Here is a 20,214-nt window from a genome sequence, read left to right as displayed (position 1 = left end):
ATTTCGTGAGGACTATATATGGGGAACTTTTACCACAAACAGACAAGCATATTGTCAAAAACGTAACAAACACACTCTTTGTTATCTTTGCAGAGTTGACCTGAATTAGGCCTGGTTCGTGTTTTGTAGACCTCATCACAAACCCCCATCAGTGCTCTTCGTGGATGACCAACCCCACTCAAGTGAGGTCAGTGATGATGTCACGTCCCCTCGCAATCCCTTTCTGTCTCATTCTCCGTAAAAGCCCTCTGAAGTAACAGAACTTACCACTTCATTCTTACTCGACTGTGCCATAAACACACAGTATTTATCTGGCAACGTAGATGACTAACCAACCAAGAGGGCTGGACGATGTTTAATGGAAGAGATATCATTGCTGCATGGTAGCTTCTTGCATGTGCTATTTGCATCAGTGAGGCAGAGAGCATGAGCGTGGTCTATATTTGACCCGCGAGTGTTTAGTTCACCCGTTTAGTGTGGAGTCAGCTGTGTCAGATGGACGTACCGTAATGTGAGACGGGCCTGAACTACTTCCTCGCTTTATTCCTTACACCTACCCAGACAACCTGCAGTCGGGCTGCACAATCTTTTCACCTCTCGTCCCCGCTTCTCAGTTCCTCTTCATGTGAAGAAGACATTCAGTCTAAAGAGAACAGCAAGAAAGACTTGCCGGGCACTCTCTCTGGGAGGCGACGGGGACAACGAGGTGGGGGAATTTGACTTTATAACATCCTTTAGCCTTGGTGTTGTCAACCCAGTGGAATTTTGATTGGTCCCTCCACACTAGCAGGACACCGGTAAGACTCCGCTTCGAGCAACAGGTGCATTGTACTTGTGCTTCTTAAGCTGTGATGTGGCATTTAACTGCTTGAAGAATAGATTTGTGTTGCGTTCATGTTAACGTTGACTTCTCTATGCAAATGGTCTTCACATATCTATAAAGAAGATTGTATTCTTGCTCATGTTTGAAGGACAGACATTACATGGTTGTGCCAAAAATACAGCTGGCGTTAGTGGTGATATTGAGACATCTTGTGTGCATCACTGTTGTTCATGCTCCTCTGGCTCCATGACATTAAAGTGATAGTTCACCCCACAATAAAAATGCTCTCATCATTTATTTACTCTCATGTGGGTCAAAAGCAGCTATTCTGAGAAATGTCTCAGTGGTTTTGTGTTCATACAATGGAAGTCAATGGGGTTCAGCGTTGTTTGCTTACCAACATTTTTGAAAATGTCTTCTTTTTTGTTCTGCAAAAGAAAGAAAGTCACACAGGTTTAGAATGACATGAGGGTCAGCAAATAATCAAAGAATTTTCTTTTTTGGGTGAACTGTCCCTTTAAGCCATAATCAAAGAATTAAATATTAATAGATGTACCATGTGTTGCACGTAGATCTATGTGTAGCAAATATTTTGAGTATAATTTGGGTAAATTTGTATTTTCTGTCACAGAACAATATTGGAATTTGTTACTCATTAATTTGAGTTTTTTTATTTTATTTTAGGTCCTTTGTTAATTAAAGGGACAGTTCACCCAAAAATACAAATGCTGTCATCATTTACTCACCCTTGAGTTGTTTCAAATCTGTATACATTTATTTGTTCTGATGAACACAGAGAAAGATATTTGGAAGAATGCTTGTAAGCAAACAGTTTTGGCCAGCATTGACTATAGTAGGAAAATGTTCTGTTGAACACAAAATAAGACATTTTGAAGAATGTAGGAAGGCAAACAGTTCTGAGGCACTTTAACTACCATTGTCATTTTTCCCACTATGGTCATCAGAACAAAGACATTTAAGATTTGGAACAACTCGGGAGTGAGTAAATCATGACAGAATTTTCATTTTTGGGTGAACTGTCCCTTTAAGACATGATTCTTACTATTGTCATCACATGTAAGAACAACGTGAACACATGCTCCAGCTCACTATGCACAAATGTCATTTTGATGATCATGGTCTGCTGACTGTCTTTAATATGAAGGGCTTATCAATAATTCATCATGCTAATAAGTGAAAGATTAACGTTTGTGATTGATCAAAACGTTTTGCGAATTAAGCTTGTTGATTTGGAATACCACTTTGATGATGCCAGACACCTGAAAGATTTATCCTGTACCATGTGTTTCTAAATCCAACACACAGACGGCACAACCAAATTAGCCCAGAGCTCTGCTCAGGTTTCTTTACTGAGTACCAGCGAAAGAGTTTCAATTCACAGCATTGCCATATGGATCAAAGTACCTACAGTTAACACAGGCTTGTTTACATAGTGTAGACTACAAAGACTACAATTACAATAAAGAAATGATAAATAAGGGTACTTGTTTTCTGTGACAGATTGTTTGAAACTTCAATGTTGTAGTATTTGTGATTCTCACTTTTTCCTTTGCAATAAAACACATTTATTTCCAGTTATTCTTGACTTCATTTTTCTTGTATGTTTCAGTGTCTCCATCTTACTGGGCTCATCTACATTCATTGGAGACACCTGAAACATGGCAGAGTAAGAGATAGCAATTGAACATACAGTTTGTCCAACTTAATCTCATGGGAATTCGTACTTATTTCACGAGGTGGCTAATACGCTGTGAATCGTACAACACGAATGATTTCTAGATAAAATGCAACACTGAAGCCCCACCCATAACCCCGCCCCTAAACCCAATGTCACTGGCGCGACAGCAGATTGTACAAAAATGTACGAATGAGATCGTATGAATTCATACAGACAAAATTAGCCACATCGTAAAATAGTTATGATTTTGCCGAGATTGTGTTAGTTTGTCCCTCTTAAATCTTAAAGCTGCAGTTCGTAACTTTTTTGGTCAAAACTCAAAATACAAAAATCAGCTATTGCGCAAGTACATAAACAATCAGTGTTGAAAACTTTCCAGTCAGATTTCAAGGAAAATGTATTGTAAAGTTGTTTTTCAACACGTAAAGTAACATGCAGTTTTATGTTTCGAACAGTGATGGCGATAGAGAGGCGAAAGTTACAGGTTGCAGCTTTAGGATCATTAATTGAATACACGTGCATTAGATACGTTTATAGGCTGTCATAGAACTGTGATCACACACGTTATCACGCTGTGGTGTATTTGTCAACATTTTTATGTTGTTGTTTTTTTAGAGTCCAGAAAAAAACCTCAACCATGTCTCTAACAATCTCCTCATGCTCACGAGAGACGTCGTCTTCATCTTCATCATCCTCTTCATCCACTACAGTGCTTCAGCAGAGACACTCCAGTTTAGTACATCCCGTCTGCATCAGCCCTCAGATGGTGAGAACAAAACAAACAAACACACACAATGTTGATGTTTATCAAGTTAATTTCTTCAGTTTTGTGTGATGTTTCAAACGTCATCTGAAGGCTCTTGTACTGTTTGCTTTTAGTCTGGGAGTCATTGTTGTAAATAAATCAGATGACACAACCTTTTCAAAGCATTTTTTTGTGGTGAGATGAGAGCTTGAGCTCTCCGGTATAACAGCACAGGGCTATGTTTGGCACAGCTTAAATACAACATGGGACATAGAAGAATATTTTGTATTTTTTGAAAGACATTTTCGAATAATATAATAAGCAAACTTTGAATGAAAGCATTTGTGGAAAACATTTATGGGTAATGTTAATAAATGTTATAAGACAGCCCACAATGCATTGCAAAATACAGTACACAACCGTATTACATAAATAGAGTAAGATTACTGTTGAAAATGACCAGTAAATTAAATATCTGAGTTGGGTGCAGATGGGTGGGTCAGCCGCAAGTGGGTGGGACTTAACACGCAAGTGGACTGTACAAACCTCCAGAGGATTTTGATTGGTTTATTTAATGTGTGTTGTAGTATTGGTTCATAATCCACGGTTGGTGTTGTATCTTGGGATACTAACAAAAAGAAGACTCGGAGAAGTCCATAATTCTCGATGGTCACTTTATTGAGAGGACCCATCACAGCTTCAGACATGCACACAAAATGATGACGCCACTGCTTCTTCATAGCCTTTTACACTGCCCCATACACAATGCGTTACTGCCCCCTGCTGGACAAATCTGAATATCCACATACAAGAGTTGGTGGCGTCATATTTTGTGTTTTTGTATTTTGTACAAAAGGAGTTAAAGGGTAACTCCGGCCAAAAATGAAAATTCTGCCATTAATTACTCCCCCTCAAGTAGTTTAACATCCCAAAAACACAAATTAAGGTAGTTTAGGAAGCTTTCTGACTCCTCCTTAGATTGGAGTTCATACTGATGTTAAACTACTTGAGGGTGAGCAATTAGTGGCAGAATTTTTAGTTTGGGCCGGAGTTACCCTTTAACTCCTCCCACCTTCAGTTCTACGGGCTGCAGCGATCACTTGAAATATTTCCCATTACACATTGTTTTCTACAGCACATTACCGTTTTAATGGAAAACAGTACATTACTGGGAGATTGTGTCTGTTTTTACAGCAATTGGTTTCTTTCACTGTGTAGGTTCAGAGCTCAGCACAGTGTTCTGGAAATACTGGAGTGTCTCCAACATTTGTGAAGGTAATACAACAGTTAGGTGATATTTATTTGGTCTGTTTTAGCCGTGATTTGATTTTGAATGGTCACGCTGTATATTCCGATCATGTTGTGTCTGCAGTGTCTGCACGATGTGAGCACAGTAAAGGGTCAGCTGGTGGTTCTGGAGTGCCGGATCCGAGGAACTCCTCCACTCCACGTGTCCTGGTACAGAGAAGATCAACAAATCATCGACTCGGCAGACTTTCGTATTCTTAGAAAGAGTGAGTGAAAGCTCATGTGATGTTTCAGCCAAATTCATAGTAACCACAAAAGCACAACTGCAGTAGCGCTTATGACTTAGGTCTAGTTAATATTGGCTGTAAAAACTAACCACGCTTTATTCGTATTTTGCTTTCAGAGGCAAGTTCAGCTTCTGTTCCCGGTGAGTAGACTTCTATCTTGGACACATAATAGATAGATGCTGAGCGACAAACGTGTATTCTCTCTGTTTGTATTGCAGAGGAATTGTGCACCTTGGTCATTACAGAGGCGTATCCTGAAGATTCTGGGATGTTTCAATGTACAGCATCAAATCATTATGGATCCGTGTCATGCAGTGCCATGCTTGAAGTCTATACAGGTAACCTGACGAAGAAAGACTCAAACTGACATGTGCGTTATTACTTGCGTGTGCATATTAATCTGGTAGAGAGAGAGGGAGAGCTTCGTTCACTTGACACAGCATGATTTATGGAAAGTAAACCATGATAAATAATCAGATATCACAAAGAAAAATCCGAAATGTAAAGGAAAGCAAACTAATGTGTATTCATCTCATGGTGTCCTTTGAAGATCTAGAAGAAGTTTTGGGAGATGAAGATGTAAGCTCAGCTGGACTTGAGCAGGATGATCTTGCCTTCATCCCTCCTCCTCCCGAATGGCCCGACAGTTCTGAGGAAGAGAGCACAACTCCATTGGCAGGGTAAGAGATGTCAAGCACACAAACAGCACACACAGAACGCCAAAGAATCATGGGTAAGGCCCAGATGAGGACTGGGTCTGTGTTTTTATGAAAGTCATGGCTTCTTTTAGCAGCTGTTGTAGTGTGATGCTGAGATTCCACCTCAGCGTTCAGCGTGTGTTGCGAGAGGACCACTGTTCTGTCCACAGGGGTTTCAACGTTCAATTTGGCTAACTATACTGTAGAAACCTTTAGAGTTTTCACCCAAAAATGAAAATTCCTTTGTCATTTCAAACCTGTATGACTTTCTTCCTTCCGCAGTACACAAAAGAAGATATTTTGAAGAATGTTACAGAAGTGAATAGGGTCCGTTGTGGTTCGGTTACCAACTTTCTTCAGAATATATTCTTTTGCTTTCTGCGGAACAAAGAAAGTCATAAAGGTTTGAAGTGACAAAAGAGGTAGTAAATGATGACAGAATTTTGATTTATGGGTGAACTATCACTTTAACTTGAGTTTGCGGCTGTCCTTATCAATGAATGTTCAGATGTATACAGTAGATTTGTAGTTTTGTAAGCACAAGGGCTTGTAGAGAGGTGTTGGTTGCTGGCTAATACCATGTCTACACTGGACACGACCGGCGCAACGCAACAAGACTCGACAACGACTTGTTCTTAATGAGTTTGTCGTGTCGCATACAGTGTGGACAAAATGTCAAATTATAATGGGTTCTAATGCGTTCTATTGTGTTTTTTCATGTCGTTGCGCCCGAAGAGCAATCAATGAGATGATGATCCTTGTAAATGTGCCTCTAAATTCTACATTTCACATAAGAAATGTGTCGCATGATGTCCCTGTGGTAGATGACTAAATGAAAGAGTAAAAGTCAAATAACCGTGAGTGCTATTGCAGCCTGTGATTGGTCGAATGCATGACACACAATAATAAACAAACCAAAACTAGCTAACCTAACGTTAAAGAGATATTCCACCCAAAGCTGAAAATTCTGTCATCATTTACTCACCCTCATGTAATTTCATACCTGTAATCATTACTTTGTTCTGTTGAACACAAAGTAAGATATTTGGAAAAATGTCAGCGACTGACATTTCTGGGATGTCATTGACTACCATATAGAAAGAAATGAAAATGGTAGTCAAAGGTGCCCCACAGCTGTGTGCTTTCCTAAATTCTCCAAAATATCTCGTTTTGTGTTCAACAGAACAAACAAAAACCGATACAATGATTTTCCCTACTATAGTAGTCAATGACCACGTTTACATGCACCCTCAAAATGCCATTAGAATAGGATTTTGGCAATACTGCAATTACACTTACAATTACAATTACACGCACTCATTTGATTTAAATAATGTGATTAAGCTGATAATCGCGATAATCATAATCGAAGTAAGGTATGTGGCGTACGCCGGTTTTAATCGCAATATGAAAGCATGTAAACACCCTAATCGCATTATGATGCTCTGATCAAGGTGCGCATGTGCTTCTGTCACGCACCTTAAGCGCAAATTGCTGGTAAGCATGACAGTCTGAAGTTTAACCGTCAACACAACTCGCTGTCGCCGAATAACCATAAAATAACACATAAGCAAATAATCCGACTCATAAAACCTCCCTGTAAACGGGAGCAAAAAGGTGTTCTCATGTCATGTAAACATGTTACTGCGATTAAGTCCTTACTCTAATTATTGTAAATAATTGCATTATTAGTGCGCATGCAAACTTAGTCAGATGTCCAAGAAATGTCAGTTGCTGACATTCTTCCAAATATCTTTCTCTGTGTTCATCAGAACAAAGACATTTCTACAGGTTTGAAACAACTTGAGGGTGAGCAAATCTGATTTTTTATCTTTAAGGGAACTGATGTTCTAGCATTCTATAGACCATTTTGTGAGATGGAAACAACACTGATCCAAAAGCAATGTTCTATAATGATCTATAATTAAAACGAGTTTTTTTTGTTTGTTTAATTCAGATGATAAGTTTGAGATGGTAAGTTTGAAGTTTTGTGTCGTGAATTTTCTTCGATATGGCCACGAAAGGATGAATGTGGGTTGTAGGAAGAATGTTAATATTGTTGTCATTAGTTAAATAACAAGTGTATTGATTACTTGTGATTATATCTAAATATAAAATGTAATCAAAACACAAATACAACATCAATTTCATTTGCAGTATATAAAAGGACATGCACATCGCTACATCTGTTAGCTATAAGCCAACCTAAATAAAGCATTATAAAGTCTGCTGTACGCTCTATGTGGCATTAGATGTCCAATATGTCTTCCTTAAATAATATTAATAATACATATATAAAGACATATTTCATTCAAACTAAAATGTGAGCTCATCCAATTCTGTATGTAATAACTGTTTTCAGGATGATCTGCATTTCGCCAAATTTTCAATGCAAACCAAAGTAACGTCAGAATCAAAACATGTCTTATGTAAAACAGAGGAAAACACTAACTGATAGGCACGTTCACAAAAGATCACGTGAATGGTTGAAAAAGACGTGCTATCGTTCAAGTCATCGGCTAGATGTTCGTTTGTCTGCATTGTCTTAATGTTGAACAGGTTGTGTCTCTGGAATGGTGGAATATTTTGGGGGCGTGTGCGTCCTGATCTCATGACTCACATAGTTTTCTATAGATAAACAGTGTCCGTCATTCAGGCCAACCGGATTTCATTGAGCGAACGGATGCCAGAGAATAGAACCCACTCACAAACCATCTTTACATGCTGTTAAACCTAAAGTCATTTGAACAGACAGGTAAGCACAAATCTACATCCATTTCACTGCCACCAGAAAGACAAAAGTCAACACATGGCTTACTCTGCTTCTTTACTGTGTTTAAGACATTTAAGACATTGATTTGGTTGATAAGGTGGTGTATGCTTTTGAAGATGTGTCATTTGTGTGAGCTCTGTACAGCCGTATGTAGATTTGACCTTATCTCTCGGTGCTGTGGATTGTGTCTATTATCTCTTTCAGTGATAAAAACGGAATGATTTATAGATGTGATACTGAAGGTCAACTGGATTGAGGCAGGATTTGACTGCCTTTGTTTTGTGATTCGATGTCTTGTTCTTTCTACATGATTGGATGAGCATGGTGTGTTATGCACATTTCTTACTTCAGTCAGCAGTAATAATGAAACGCTCCCAGCCAAAGGACACTGAAATGTTTCTTCCTATCTTTATCACACAATCCTAGCCGTTGACTGAAAACGTTGACCAACGGTAACTTAACTTTGCTGTGTGATCAGAGCTAGTAAAAAGATGTGTTGAATTATTTTCCCACTGTTCCCACTTTTAATTCATGAAAAGCGTTGCCATGCTTGAATGAAAAACTTCAAGGTAAAATGTTCATTGATATTTACAGTATTGTGTAAAATGTTTGAAAAAAGTGTCACATCAACACTCACACAGTAGTAGTAATGCTCTTTTATTGATCATGAGAACGTGTTCTCGTGTCTATTCATGTGTTCCAGTGAATGATGTTTGGATCTTTATTCACAATGACCTCCAAACGGGTTAACTGAGAGTTAGTGTAGCTGTAAATGAACACACACCTGTCACGTCTGTCAGACGCTGCTTCATGATCTGTTTTTAGCTGTGTTGCTGTCTGACAGAGAGTTATCAACCCGACTACCGTATACACTACAGAACATTACTGTTTTACATTGAGGTGAATTTATACACATTATACCTCAGTTGTAAATCAAAAGACCTCGGGGTTGGCATGTATTCGGTACGTGACATTCTCTTCATCATATATATGTTAGTATTAGAAATGTAAGCCAGTGTTTCTTGGTTGTAAGGTTTTTCATTCAGCGGACGTTTGCGGAGACAGACAGGGATTGTGGACGGCTGTTTTTTAGAGTTTCAAATCCTCTCGGTTTTACTGTAATAATGCTGTGTTCTATGTGGTATGAGAAGGTCAGGGGTGAACAGGTGATAACACGGTCCCGGCCATTATATAGCGCTGAATATATGGCTTTAGGTGGCATTAAAAGCAATGGCTCTGAAGAAGGTTTAACAGAGCTTTAATTCTCTGCTTCAAACACGCTGTGGATTTAGAGATTTTCCATTTAAGCTTGACTGTCAGTTTTAGTAGTGGCTCAAACAAAATGGTGACTCGTTGTGTCATATGCACAGAAAGGGTTTGTTAAAAATGAGGTTACACACGTAGTTTCTGCCAATCTCATATTAATCTTGAGTACCTATACAGTAGTATTGCATACTTCATATATTCGAAGAGTATTTAGTTTGATCAAATGTATAAAAAAGTCGAGCTCCAGGAGGCGTGCGCGGGGGGGGGGAACTGCAGGAACGAGCAGCACGAGCACACAATACATCATCGCATTGATTCACTATAAGTTTGTGTTGTTTACATCACCGATTGCCAACAAAACACAGACATATGACTTAGTTTGACTAACCACGTGCAGTTCATGTCCGCCATCTTTTAGCACTGAGACCACGCCATCTGTCAGTTTTAAACCATCTCCAAATCCAGCGTTATAGCCACCGTTTATATAACATCCATCACCCAAATGCAGTGAGCAAACAAACACAGCTGAAGTTCCATAAGCCGAGTTAAGCAGCATTGATGGGCGTGCTCTTTCTCCCATGCTTGCGCGTGGGCGTGCTCTTTCACTCGCTGGATGACGCGTGGCCGTGCTTTTCCAGGACAATTGTCCAATAAGGGACTAAGAACCCTTGTTACGAAGCGGGAATCCATGTTCCCGAACCCTGGCGGAGTGAATCAAGCACAGAAATACTACGTCATGTTAAGCTTGAGAAATCAGCACGTTAAACAGTGTAAAGAAGTCAGAATGAGTGAAATAGCATGTTACCTCCACTTTAAACGTAGTCAGAAGTAACAAACTGGTTCAGTTAAAACCTTTAAAACTGTGTCTACACCAGACACCAGTAGCATGACGGGTCAAAAGAAATTAGAACCCATTATAATCATTGATGCTGTGCACACTGGATATGGCTCGACATGTCTCATCCCGACATTAAACTGATGCCTATGGGTGCTATTGACCTTTGTTGAGTTGCGTTGTGCCGCTCAGTAAGGGTGAGGTTTGCTAATTCTGCAAAAGATATATTTTTTCAGAATAATGGCTATTTCCTACCGCTGGTCTGGCAAACAGCCTTCAAGACTACTCTTTAAGGGTTGATCTGGATAAAATTTGTTTCATAAAAAATGTTATAACTCTGATGTCCTGCCCCAAAAGTGTTATATATTTTTTCCCACAGGGTGCTGGAGCCTGCCATTGAAAAAGTTACCACATCCCTCACCATCCCAGAGAGCGGATCTACCAGTCAACTGTCTGCAGAAACAACAGCGGTCGAATTGACTCCCAAACATCCTCCGCCATCAAAAGAAGTCAAGAACAGTGTCCCACATCCATTCCTCCCTGCCAGCAAGCTGAGTAAACCGGTGGAACCCAGGGGCAGTGCCATTAACATGGCTGACCTGCCCACCTTCTCGCCAACACTTTACCCCCCCAGCGCCTTCAATTACGAGCGGCCCCGTCATTTCATCCAGTCCCAGCCCAGTTTCCACACACCCAACAATGACATCAATAAACCAAACCATCTCAGCTCACCAACTGCCACCGCGGCACCGTCGGTGACCCCCGCTCAGCCGGCACCCACCCATACGTCGATGTGCTCCAGCGTGACTATAATTCCTAAAGTACAGAATACTCCAAATAGTGAGAAATTATCGTCAGCAGCATTTCTATCATCCGTTCTACCTTCTCTAGCAAGCGCTCAGCCCAAATGCATTTCCGTACCTCAATCTTCATCTCCCAGGCGTTCTCCCATGTCGCTCAGTCCACCGCCAAAAATACAAGAACAACCTCCGCCTCCTCGGAGCCAGTTAGTGAATCACACTTCTTCAAGCGCCTCATCCTGGACATCTCCAGATATCCTGAAAACAACTGCCTCGCCTCTGCAATCCCCACCGGTGTCTCACGTTAACTACACACCCAACACGTAAGTGTCATCCTCTAGATTTCAGACTTGTCATGTCAGTCTACTTATCAGATGCATCCAAAAACAGTCTGATCTCATTCAAAAATGTATTATTGACACTCTTAAACTGAACCATCTGAGACAACACTGACACTTAAATCAAAGATAACGTCTTGGTTACGGATGTAACCTCAGTTCCCTGATGGAGGGAACGAGACGTTGTGTCGAGCCGACATAAGGGGTTCGTCCTTGAGAACCAATCGCTTCCGACTTCTTAGAAAAGGCCAATGAAATTGCCGAATGAAATTTGCATGCCGGACTCCGCCCCCGGATATCCGGGTATAAAAGGGAGACGGCGTGCCTCATTCATTCACCTTTGTTCTGAGGAGCCTGAGACCTCTCATGACTGCTACAGTGGGCAGCATGTGTTGTGGCAAGAAGGACACAGGAGAGAGGGCGGCTTCCACGATCTTCGTAAAGACTCATGGAGACAGAGACAGACCGAAAGGGAGGACTCTGTACTAATATGCCCGACCCTTGAAAGCGAACCGTAGGAACGGGCGATGACGAGGGAGAATCGAGACATGAAAGTAAGCGTCCTTTAGGTCGATTGCCATGAACCAATCTTGAAATCTGATAGACGTCAGGATGCACTTCTGCGTGAGCATCCTGAACGAGAGCCTGTTCAGGGTACGCAGATCTAGCAACCCCCTTTTTGGGGACGATGAAGTATGGGCTGTAAAACCGGTTGAACATCTCGGCTAGAGGGATGAGCACGATCGCTTCCTCTCCAGAGGGGTGGCGACCTCGGCCCGATGCACGGGAGCATCCTTGCCTCTGACTGAGGTTTAAGAGGATGCCCCGAAACTTGGGTGGGCATCTGGGGAGTTGGACAGCGTAGCCGAGACGGATCGTATCCCGTAGTCACCGTGACCAGACGATGATGTAGCACAACGCACTGTCGATTGAGAGTGCTTAGGCTGCTGATTATCCTCGACATTGGGTCTCGCTGTGACGCAACGTCGAGTTGCCGAACACCATCGTGTAGAGGGTGAGAGTGGCTGTGATAAACACCCAGAGAGAGAGAAAACTCTTAGAAGTGGGCTGTTGGGACGGGGCAGGAACTGTCCCGGATCGACCAACCAGCGATGGAATGGCTGGGGTCGGGCCAGAAGGTATTCTCGATCTCCCTGGGGTCTTCCCATGAGGGCCGCTTTGGCTTCCTCCTCTGCTGCTGACGGGGTGGTGGTCTCCTCTTTGATGTCTTCTTCCGGGGGGCCGCCTGAGTGGGGGGCGCTGAAACCGGAAGGTGTCAAAGAGGACCAGGGCTGCTGGGAAGCAGACTGTGCACGGGATCTCGACGGCCAGAGGGCGGCCGAATCGCGGCGGGGGAGGATATGCTTGATATCCTCTTTCTGCTTCTTTACTGTCGAGAACTGCGGCTCGACAGTATCACCAAACAGCCCCCCCTTGCGAGATGGTGTCGAGAAAGCGGACTTTCTCGGCATTACTCATCTGTGCAAGGTTCAGCCAGAGGTGTCTCTCCTGGACCACAAGTGTGGACATCGCCTGATCCAGGGCACGCGCGGTCACCTTGGTCGCCCGTATAGCGAGGTCGGTGACGGCGCGGAGTTCCTGCATAAGCGCTGGGCCAGTCTTACCCTCGTGGAGCTCTCTCAACGCCTTGGCCTGATGGACCTGCAGGATGGCCATAGCGTGGAGAGAGGGGACAGCTTGGCCCGCAGCAGAGTAAGCTCTCGACACCTAAGATGCTTTGGCTGGGAGTCTAGGTCGAGCCCCTGGGGGACATCGACGTATCCTCTAGCTGCCCCACCATCGAGGGAAGAAAGGGCGATTGAACTAGTTGACGTGCACGTGCCGAAAGGGGGCGTTCCAGGTCGTACTAAGTTCCTCATGCACTTCTGGGAAAACACGGCACTGGGGGCGAGTGCAGCTTGGAGCCGCTCTCAAACCCGAGGTACCATGTATCCAGCCGCGAACATTGGTAGAGGCAGTGCGGTGCACTGCAACCCAGTGCTGGCGGCCTGGGAAAGCATGGCTGACATTTCGACGTCCGCTTCTCCCTGGGCTCGACCCCCCGAGGGAGGGAGCTCCGAGGAATCTTCTGAGTCCTATGCCAGTAAGTCACCCTCCGATGCTGCAACGGACATCTCATCATCACGCACCGTTTCCGAATACGTGGTTGAGGAACAAGACGGTGTGATCGTCTCATGGGGAACGGTCAGATGAGCGAGACGAGGTGCGAACTGTCCGCGAGCCGGTGGCTGACGGATTAGCGCTCACAGTAATCCTCATATCACCCTCGCTGCTCGCCGTAGCGGACAGCAGGGCCGTAGCCACTGCTGTCATGGAACGGGAAGCAGACGACGTGGTGGCTGAGTCCCGTGGGAACACAGCCACCCGTGACGCAACGTCTGAATCGTCAACCGCACACAGTGCAGGCAGGACGTATCCACAAGAGCTGCACCAGCGTACTGGAAGCGGACCTCGTGTCCGTCCCCTTCCTCGATGAGTGTGTTGCACCCACGAGAACAGCGGGACATGCCACGCTGGAGAAATTTGCTCTTTTAGAGAAAAAACTCGAACACTTCTGAAACCGCCGAGATGCCCAGGGGAAGTCACCGCAGGAAGGGACAGTCCGCTGCACCACGTCGTAGAACCGGCAGTCTTGTAGTTGCTATCTTGTAGCGAAGTCTGTTGATCATGAGCGAAGGCTCCGAAGAACAAAAGGTGAATGAATGAGGCACGCCGTCTCCCTTTTATACCCGGATATCCGGGGGCGGAGTCCGGCATGCAAATTTCATTCGCCAATTTCATTGGCCTTTTCTAAGAAGTCGGAAGCGATTGGTTCCCAAGGACGAACCCCTTCTGTCGGCTCGACACAACGTCGAGAGACCGACAGAAAGGGAACTAAGATCTCTTGAGCTTTTCAAGAGTAACGTCATTGTCCTCGTTTCATAGTTTGCCAAAGCCCATCTTGAAGAAGACTGTTTCCAGACCAGAGTCTTGTGCCACAGATGAACAGATCCAGGGCTCAAAAGACGCTCTTATTCAAGACCTGGAGAAGAAGCTTAGAAACAAGGTTCCTCAACACAGGAACATTCAGGTATCTGAAGAACAATGTTAGTAATAAAGTTCTGCTGTGAAACTGAAGCATCCCGCTGACAGTACAGCTTTCCTCCGCAGCAGAAGATGTCCTATGAGGAACGCATGGCCAGAAGGTTGCTGGGTCCAGACAGCGCCGCCTCTGCCTTTGATCTCGACAACGCTTTCAGTTTTGAACAGGTACTGTCATTGACAACACTTTCGTTGGAATACTAGAGTTACTTTTAACTCATTCGCGCTCAGGGTATGTTTATACTGATGTTAAGGTGACACTTTATGTTTAGTTAACATGATTGAGTTTTGATTATTCTGTTTGACCACACCCAGACAAAACTCCTGGCTTGTCTGCATTAGATGTTTAGTAGGCAACTAGGGTGATGTTCTCAAAATGGTTTCTTTTTATAAAGCCTTCAATTAAACACGTATATATAATCTGGTGCTGTTTAGGTCTCCTGCCATCCCTCTCAATAGATAAGAGCCTCTTCATGGGCCTGAAATAGCTTGTGTGGAATCCATGTGCTCTTGAGCTATTCATCATGATGTTATGACTGTTACACCGCATGCGTTATTATACTGCAGTGATCTATCATTGTATGTATTGTCACTGGTTATTCAAGGAAATTCTCTGCATTATTCTAACAGCCAGGCTCTCCAGAAGGTCACCACCCTGGAGGAATATGGTAAATGTCCATTTGCATGAGGAGTTTCATTTCGATTGGCTCTTATCTCATTATTGTGCAGGAAGTCTTGACAGATCGAAGAATGGAATGAATGTGTTTGGTTGGCATTTGTGCACTAAATGATGTTTCTGACACAATCTTACATCAGTACCTGACATCAGTCCGTCGTTCTGAACCTTTGCAATGCCAATGCCAATGCCAATGCCACCACCAACCATCACTAACAGTGAAGTGCTGAAGTCATGGGCTATGTGTCCGAAATCGCCCACTATACCCTCATTCACTATTCCCTACATGAGTTCACTAATATAGTCCACTTTAAGGATCGGGTGAAAACTAAGTAAGTAAATTCGGACACTCGGTGCACTGGAAATGCTGCGGGCACCATCTTCTGCCGAGACGTGGGAGATCATTCAGCACGAGCGTCACGATAGATGAACACTCGTTATTATGATGCATCATCGGATTGAATAAGTGCACTCAATAATGTCCACTATGAATTCAGACACCACTAAAAATGGATGTCCCCTTAATTAGGGCACTATATTAGGGTATAGGGGGCCATTTCGGACACAGCCATAATGTCATTTTATGAGTTAGCACTTTAGCACTTACCTCATCCCAAAGTCAATGGTTTTTGAATGGGTGGTTAACACAATCTCAAGATATTTTCACAGTTTGTTTTATGACATAAACCGTACCAGTAATACCTCACTTTTACGTGTCTCGATAAAGGCGACTGCTAACCAGATAACACTGCAAATGTCGTTATTTATACCATGGTCTGTTTGAACACTCGATTCTGATTGGCTGGAAGGTGTGCATTAAAACAGTTTAATGCACGGGTAGTTCCAGTCAGTTGATCAACGTTTGAAATTAACTGACGAGACGTCGTGCATTAAGTAAGGGATAATGTACAAGCTGATACAGTACATTATCCCGCTTATTACACGGCTACTTGCCACATGAGAAAAAAACTGGACATGAAATGAGAATTTGAAATACTTTATTAGCTCTTTTTTACCGAATGCAGACCTTCCGCGAGGAAAAGCCGTTTACTTTTGGTTTTAAGGTAAGAAACAACGTTGTCATGTCATGTCATGTCATGTCATGAACAGGCAATTTGGTTTAATCATTTGTAAATATAATGTCATACATGTTATTAAAGATATATTTATATTTAATTTGTCAAAAAAACCTGTCAAAATTATTTTTGAGAGGTTGTTATCTGGGAATAACGAACCTGCAAATGTCGCAACTGGCCAATCAGAATCAAGCATTCCAAAAAGCTGTGTAATAAAATCCTTTAATGTACGGCTAGCCGTGGATTCTCCCTTACTTATATGTCCGAGCCATTGAGAGAGAGAGTCGCGTCAACTCCGTTGACTCCAATGGAACAGGTTTTTCACAGCAATGGAGGCTCTCAATAGTTACTAGTAACGCATGGAGCTGCGACTAAACAGACCAACTGAGGTAAACTTTTAACCCATTTAAAGACGAAAGCCATTTAATGAATAAAAATGAAAGAAATAAAGCATTTCAAGAGAAAACACAACTTACTGGAACTAGCTGAAGGCTCCGTGAATCACGTGACACTCCACGCTGACGCTCTCAATGGCTCCGTTATATGTCAGACAGTATAAGTTGTCACATGTGTTTTTTAATGTTGTAAATACGGTATATACATTGATGTTAACTTAACTTAATCATTTACTACTTTTATTTAGCTAAAAAGACGACAATAGGCTGTTTAAATACGTCTCCCATTGTGACAACTTGCCCCTATAGTCAGGTATATTCAATATATAAAGCATGTTTAATCCAATTTGTTTTAAAAGTGTGTTTGAAAAAATGGTTTGCAGTGAGCGTTTTAGGGAGTAAAATTATTATTTTTAAAATATTGTTATTATATTTTTCCAGAGTAATCATTTTGGTAGATTATTTCAATAATCTAATGTTTGGAATCACAGACATGGTCAAATATGGTAAATGATGATATTATTATGATATAACAACATTTCTGTTGTTTACCGTCTTTTGCCGGGTCAGGTCAAGAAAGCATCATTCAGGAGGGGACTGCACAGAGGTCTCCACCATCCAGGAGAAGTGTTTTGCTCCTCGCTTTATTCTGGTGCCTCAGGATCTCACGGTGGAAGAGGGTCGATTCTGCAGGATTGATTTCAAGGCAAACCCTTTTCATTCACGTGTGTTATCAGAAATGACTATCTGATGCAGAAAAGGATACTGCTAAACGCCAGCTTGTCTTTCTGGCCTGCAGGTTGTGGGTTTGCCAACCCCTGATATTTCCTGGTATTTGGATGGGAAACCTATCCGGCCGGATGATTATCATAAGATGCTGGTGTGTGAGAAGAGCGTTCACTCCTTCATCATTGAGATCGTGACCGTTCATCATGTAGGCGTTTATGAATGTGTAGCAAAGAACCGTGCTGGAGAGAGTCGCTTCTCGCTGCGTTTGGATGTCATCGGTGAGCAGTCGTCTGCTTTATCATCTGTGGTTAGACTCCAAAATATAAGTCCAACAACATTGATGTCGATGGATCAAATGTTGTTTTTTAAAGCTCTGTTGTTCTGGCAGAATGGCTCAATGGTATTCTCTTGTCTGGTGTTTTCAGCTCAGGAACAGTTGTGTCCTCCTACATTTGTGGTGAAGATGAGAAACTCACGGGCTCTGGAGGGAGATACGGTGAGGTTGGAGTGTAAGGTGACCGCATCTCCAGCCCCTCAGATCTACTGGAAGAAAGATAAAGAAATGCTGCGCGTCGACCCCATGAGAATGAGGTCTGTTCTCATCTGTGATCACATCCATTTCATTATGACAGAACATACACCGGTCAAATGTTTAAGGGTCATTTGACCGAAATGTTTCTCAAGTCTGAAGATTGTGCCCACATAGCATTTGTTTCCAGAACTGATTTATAAAAATGTTTTATAAAATGCATTTTCTTTAGTGAAAGTGACCTATTAGTCAGATATGGTGACCCATACCCGAAATGGGACCTCTGCATTTAACCCATCCAGAGAGTGGTGAACACACGTACACCCGGAGCAGTGTAATTTAGTCTGAACACAATTCTCATAGTTACATTTGTGTTATTAGTTTTGATGAGTTTACTTTAATCTTAACTTTTGAATGGCAATAATATTGTTATTATTATATTTCTGTAGGATAAGCAGGTCAAATATTGCAGTCGTCCAAATGCGTTTAACTTTCTTCTGTGAAATCATTTAGAGACAGAGTCTGATGTTGTTATTCACTGACAGTCTTCACCTTCATCAAAGCTTCAAATCTCATTCATGTTTACCTCTGAACATCAATAACAGGACATAACAAGGATGAATGATGAGAAGGAAAGAGTTCTTGAGATTGAGAAAGTGTTTTTACTATGGCTTACTATTCTCTTTTACACACCAAACTCTACCCAACGCGGATGGGGTTTCATAGTGAAATGATTGTTGGGTAATGTCATTGTTTATGTGTGATGGAAAGCTCCATGAATGAACCCTGATAGCACACATACATCTGGCTTACGTCTATTTGACATCTGCATTTACATCTGCAAGACATCTACAATACATTGTTTGCTCATCTGCAATACGTCTCGGAGATGTCTGCTGTCAGACGTCATATAGACCTCTAGAAGATGTCTGTAAGATGTTTATGATTTAGAATGGATGTACAACAGCTCTTTCTAAGATGTTTAGCAGATGTTTTTACGCAGCAGATCTCCAGATCTTTAGCAGATGTATTACAGACGTTCAGACGTCTCCGAGATGTATTGCAGATGAGCAAACTACGTATTGCAGATGTCTTGCAGACGTCAAATAGATGTAAGCCAGATGGATTGTGCTATCTGGGAATAGTCTAATGTAAGTTGTGTGTCAGTCTTTCTCAGGAGGGTTCAGGAACGCAGTGTCTGCTCATTGATCCTGTGGTTAAATCTGATGCAGGCTGGTACACTGTATCTGCCATCAATGAAGCGGGCATGTCCACCTGCAACGCCAGACTAGACGTGGGCTGTAAGAGAAATTCTCTTTCTGTGTGTTGTGACAGTCGAAACGCATCTTTAACCCATATCGGCATGTTTCCAGCTCTTTAATAACGCTGCATCTTTTCTTCTACAGCTCGCTTGAATAAAACGGCCCCCCCGCCCAAGCCAGTGAAAATGCTTCCCATGATCAGCCAGTTTTCTACTCTGAGCACAGACGCTCATCCCCGTCATACTGCCCCTCTGTATGAGAGTGAGGAACTATAAACACACGTGACATAAATCCTCACAACAGATCATTTCTTCATCACGTGAGTTTGTTGTCAATCTACCGAAGCAGTAAAACTATACACCAGTTCAACTGTACCTTACTGCTTCTAATATAAAGCTTTGCATTCATTAGCATTGAATGATGCTTTGACTGCTTTATACAGCTGTAATTTGTGTTAATGATGCAATATTTCTGTGAAACTGTCATGGGGAAGCTGTATGTGATGTGTGCAAAAGTCAATTATTATTATTATTCTGTTACACATTTCTGAAATGATTGTTGTTATTATTATCCCTGGAGTTGCTATCATGACAAAGGGTTTGGAAATATGTATCGATTGCAGTCCGTTGCATTATCATTTGTGTATTATATACAGTATATATATGAAACATGAGTATTTGAGTCAACTTTTTTGTGACTATACTACAGTTGTATAACTATTGTCTCGGCATGATATACTCTTACAAACAGAGTGCGTTACGGTCGGTTTGTACAATTTTCTTCGCTTGCTGCACTTTAAAAATTGTAGCTGTGCTGTTAAGATAGACGTCAAGGCACAAATATTAGTTTTGTTTTTTGGCAGAAAAACCAACCCATCAGGGTTCCCAATGTGTGCATGTTGCTGTAGTTCTAAAGAATTAGCAAAGTCTTTTT

General features: G+C 42.2%; 1 protein-coding gene across 3 annotated transcripts; it reads left to right on the top strand.

Annotated features, from left to right (window-relative positions):
* Positions 1–489: 489 nt before the first annotated feature.
* Positions 490–20,095, top strand: myot (myotilin). 3 transcript variants are annotated; one of them, XM_057328768.1, is made up of 17 exons: positions 490–797; positions 2,454–2,510; positions 3,138–3,288; positions 4,486–4,542; positions 4,640–4,781; positions 4,919–4,942; positions 5,021–5,140; positions 5,353–5,482; positions 10,754–11,497; positions 14,459–14,603; positions 14,687–14,782; positions 15,245–15,282; positions 17,332–17,467; positions 17,561–17,768; positions 17,916–18,081; positions 19,187–19,320; positions 19,426–20,095. In XM_057328768.1, exons 2-17 carry the CDS (start codon positions 2,503–2,505, stop codon positions 19,554–19,556), a joined length of 2,430 nt encoding a protein of 809 aa, XP_057184751.1. In that variant the 5' UTR covers positions 490–797; positions 2,454–2,502; the 3' UTR covers positions 19,557–20,095. The 3 variants fall into 3 exon arrangements, with proteins under 3 accessions (XP_057184751.1, XP_057184750.1, XP_057184752.1); XM_057328767.1 differs by having other exon boundaries at positions 14,684–14,782; XM_057328769.1 differs by lacking the exon at positions 4,919–4,942 and having other exon boundaries at positions 14,684–14,782.
* The last annotated feature ends 119 nt before the right edge of the window (positions 20,096–20,214 follow it).

Source organism: Triplophysa rosa, unplaced genomic scaffold (genome assembly GCF_024868665.1).
Source record: "Triplophysa rosa unplaced genomic scaffold, Trosa_1v2 scaffold7_ERROPOS2016172, whole genome shotgun sequence".
NCBI classification, from domain to species: Eukaryota; Metazoa; Chordata; class Actinopteri; order Cypriniformes; family Nemacheilidae; genus Triplophysa; species Triplophysa rosa.
The sequence above is the reverse complement of the archived record's forward strand: the minus strand, read 5'-3'. Positions and strand labels throughout refer to the sequence as shown.

What these genes read in the sequence shown, in the direction of transcription:
- myot (XM_057328767.1), top strand. An exon ending in TCTGCATCAGCCCTCAGATG is followed by an intron (nt 3,289 to 4,485) that starts GTGAGAACAAAA and finishes TTCACTGTGTAG; the next exon opens with GTTCAGAGCTCAGCACAGTG. An exon ending in CTTTCGTATTCTTAGAAAGA is followed by an intron (nt 4,782 to 4,918) that starts GTGAGTGAAAGC and finishes TTTTGCTTTCAG; the next exon opens with AGGCAAGTTCAGCTTCTGTT.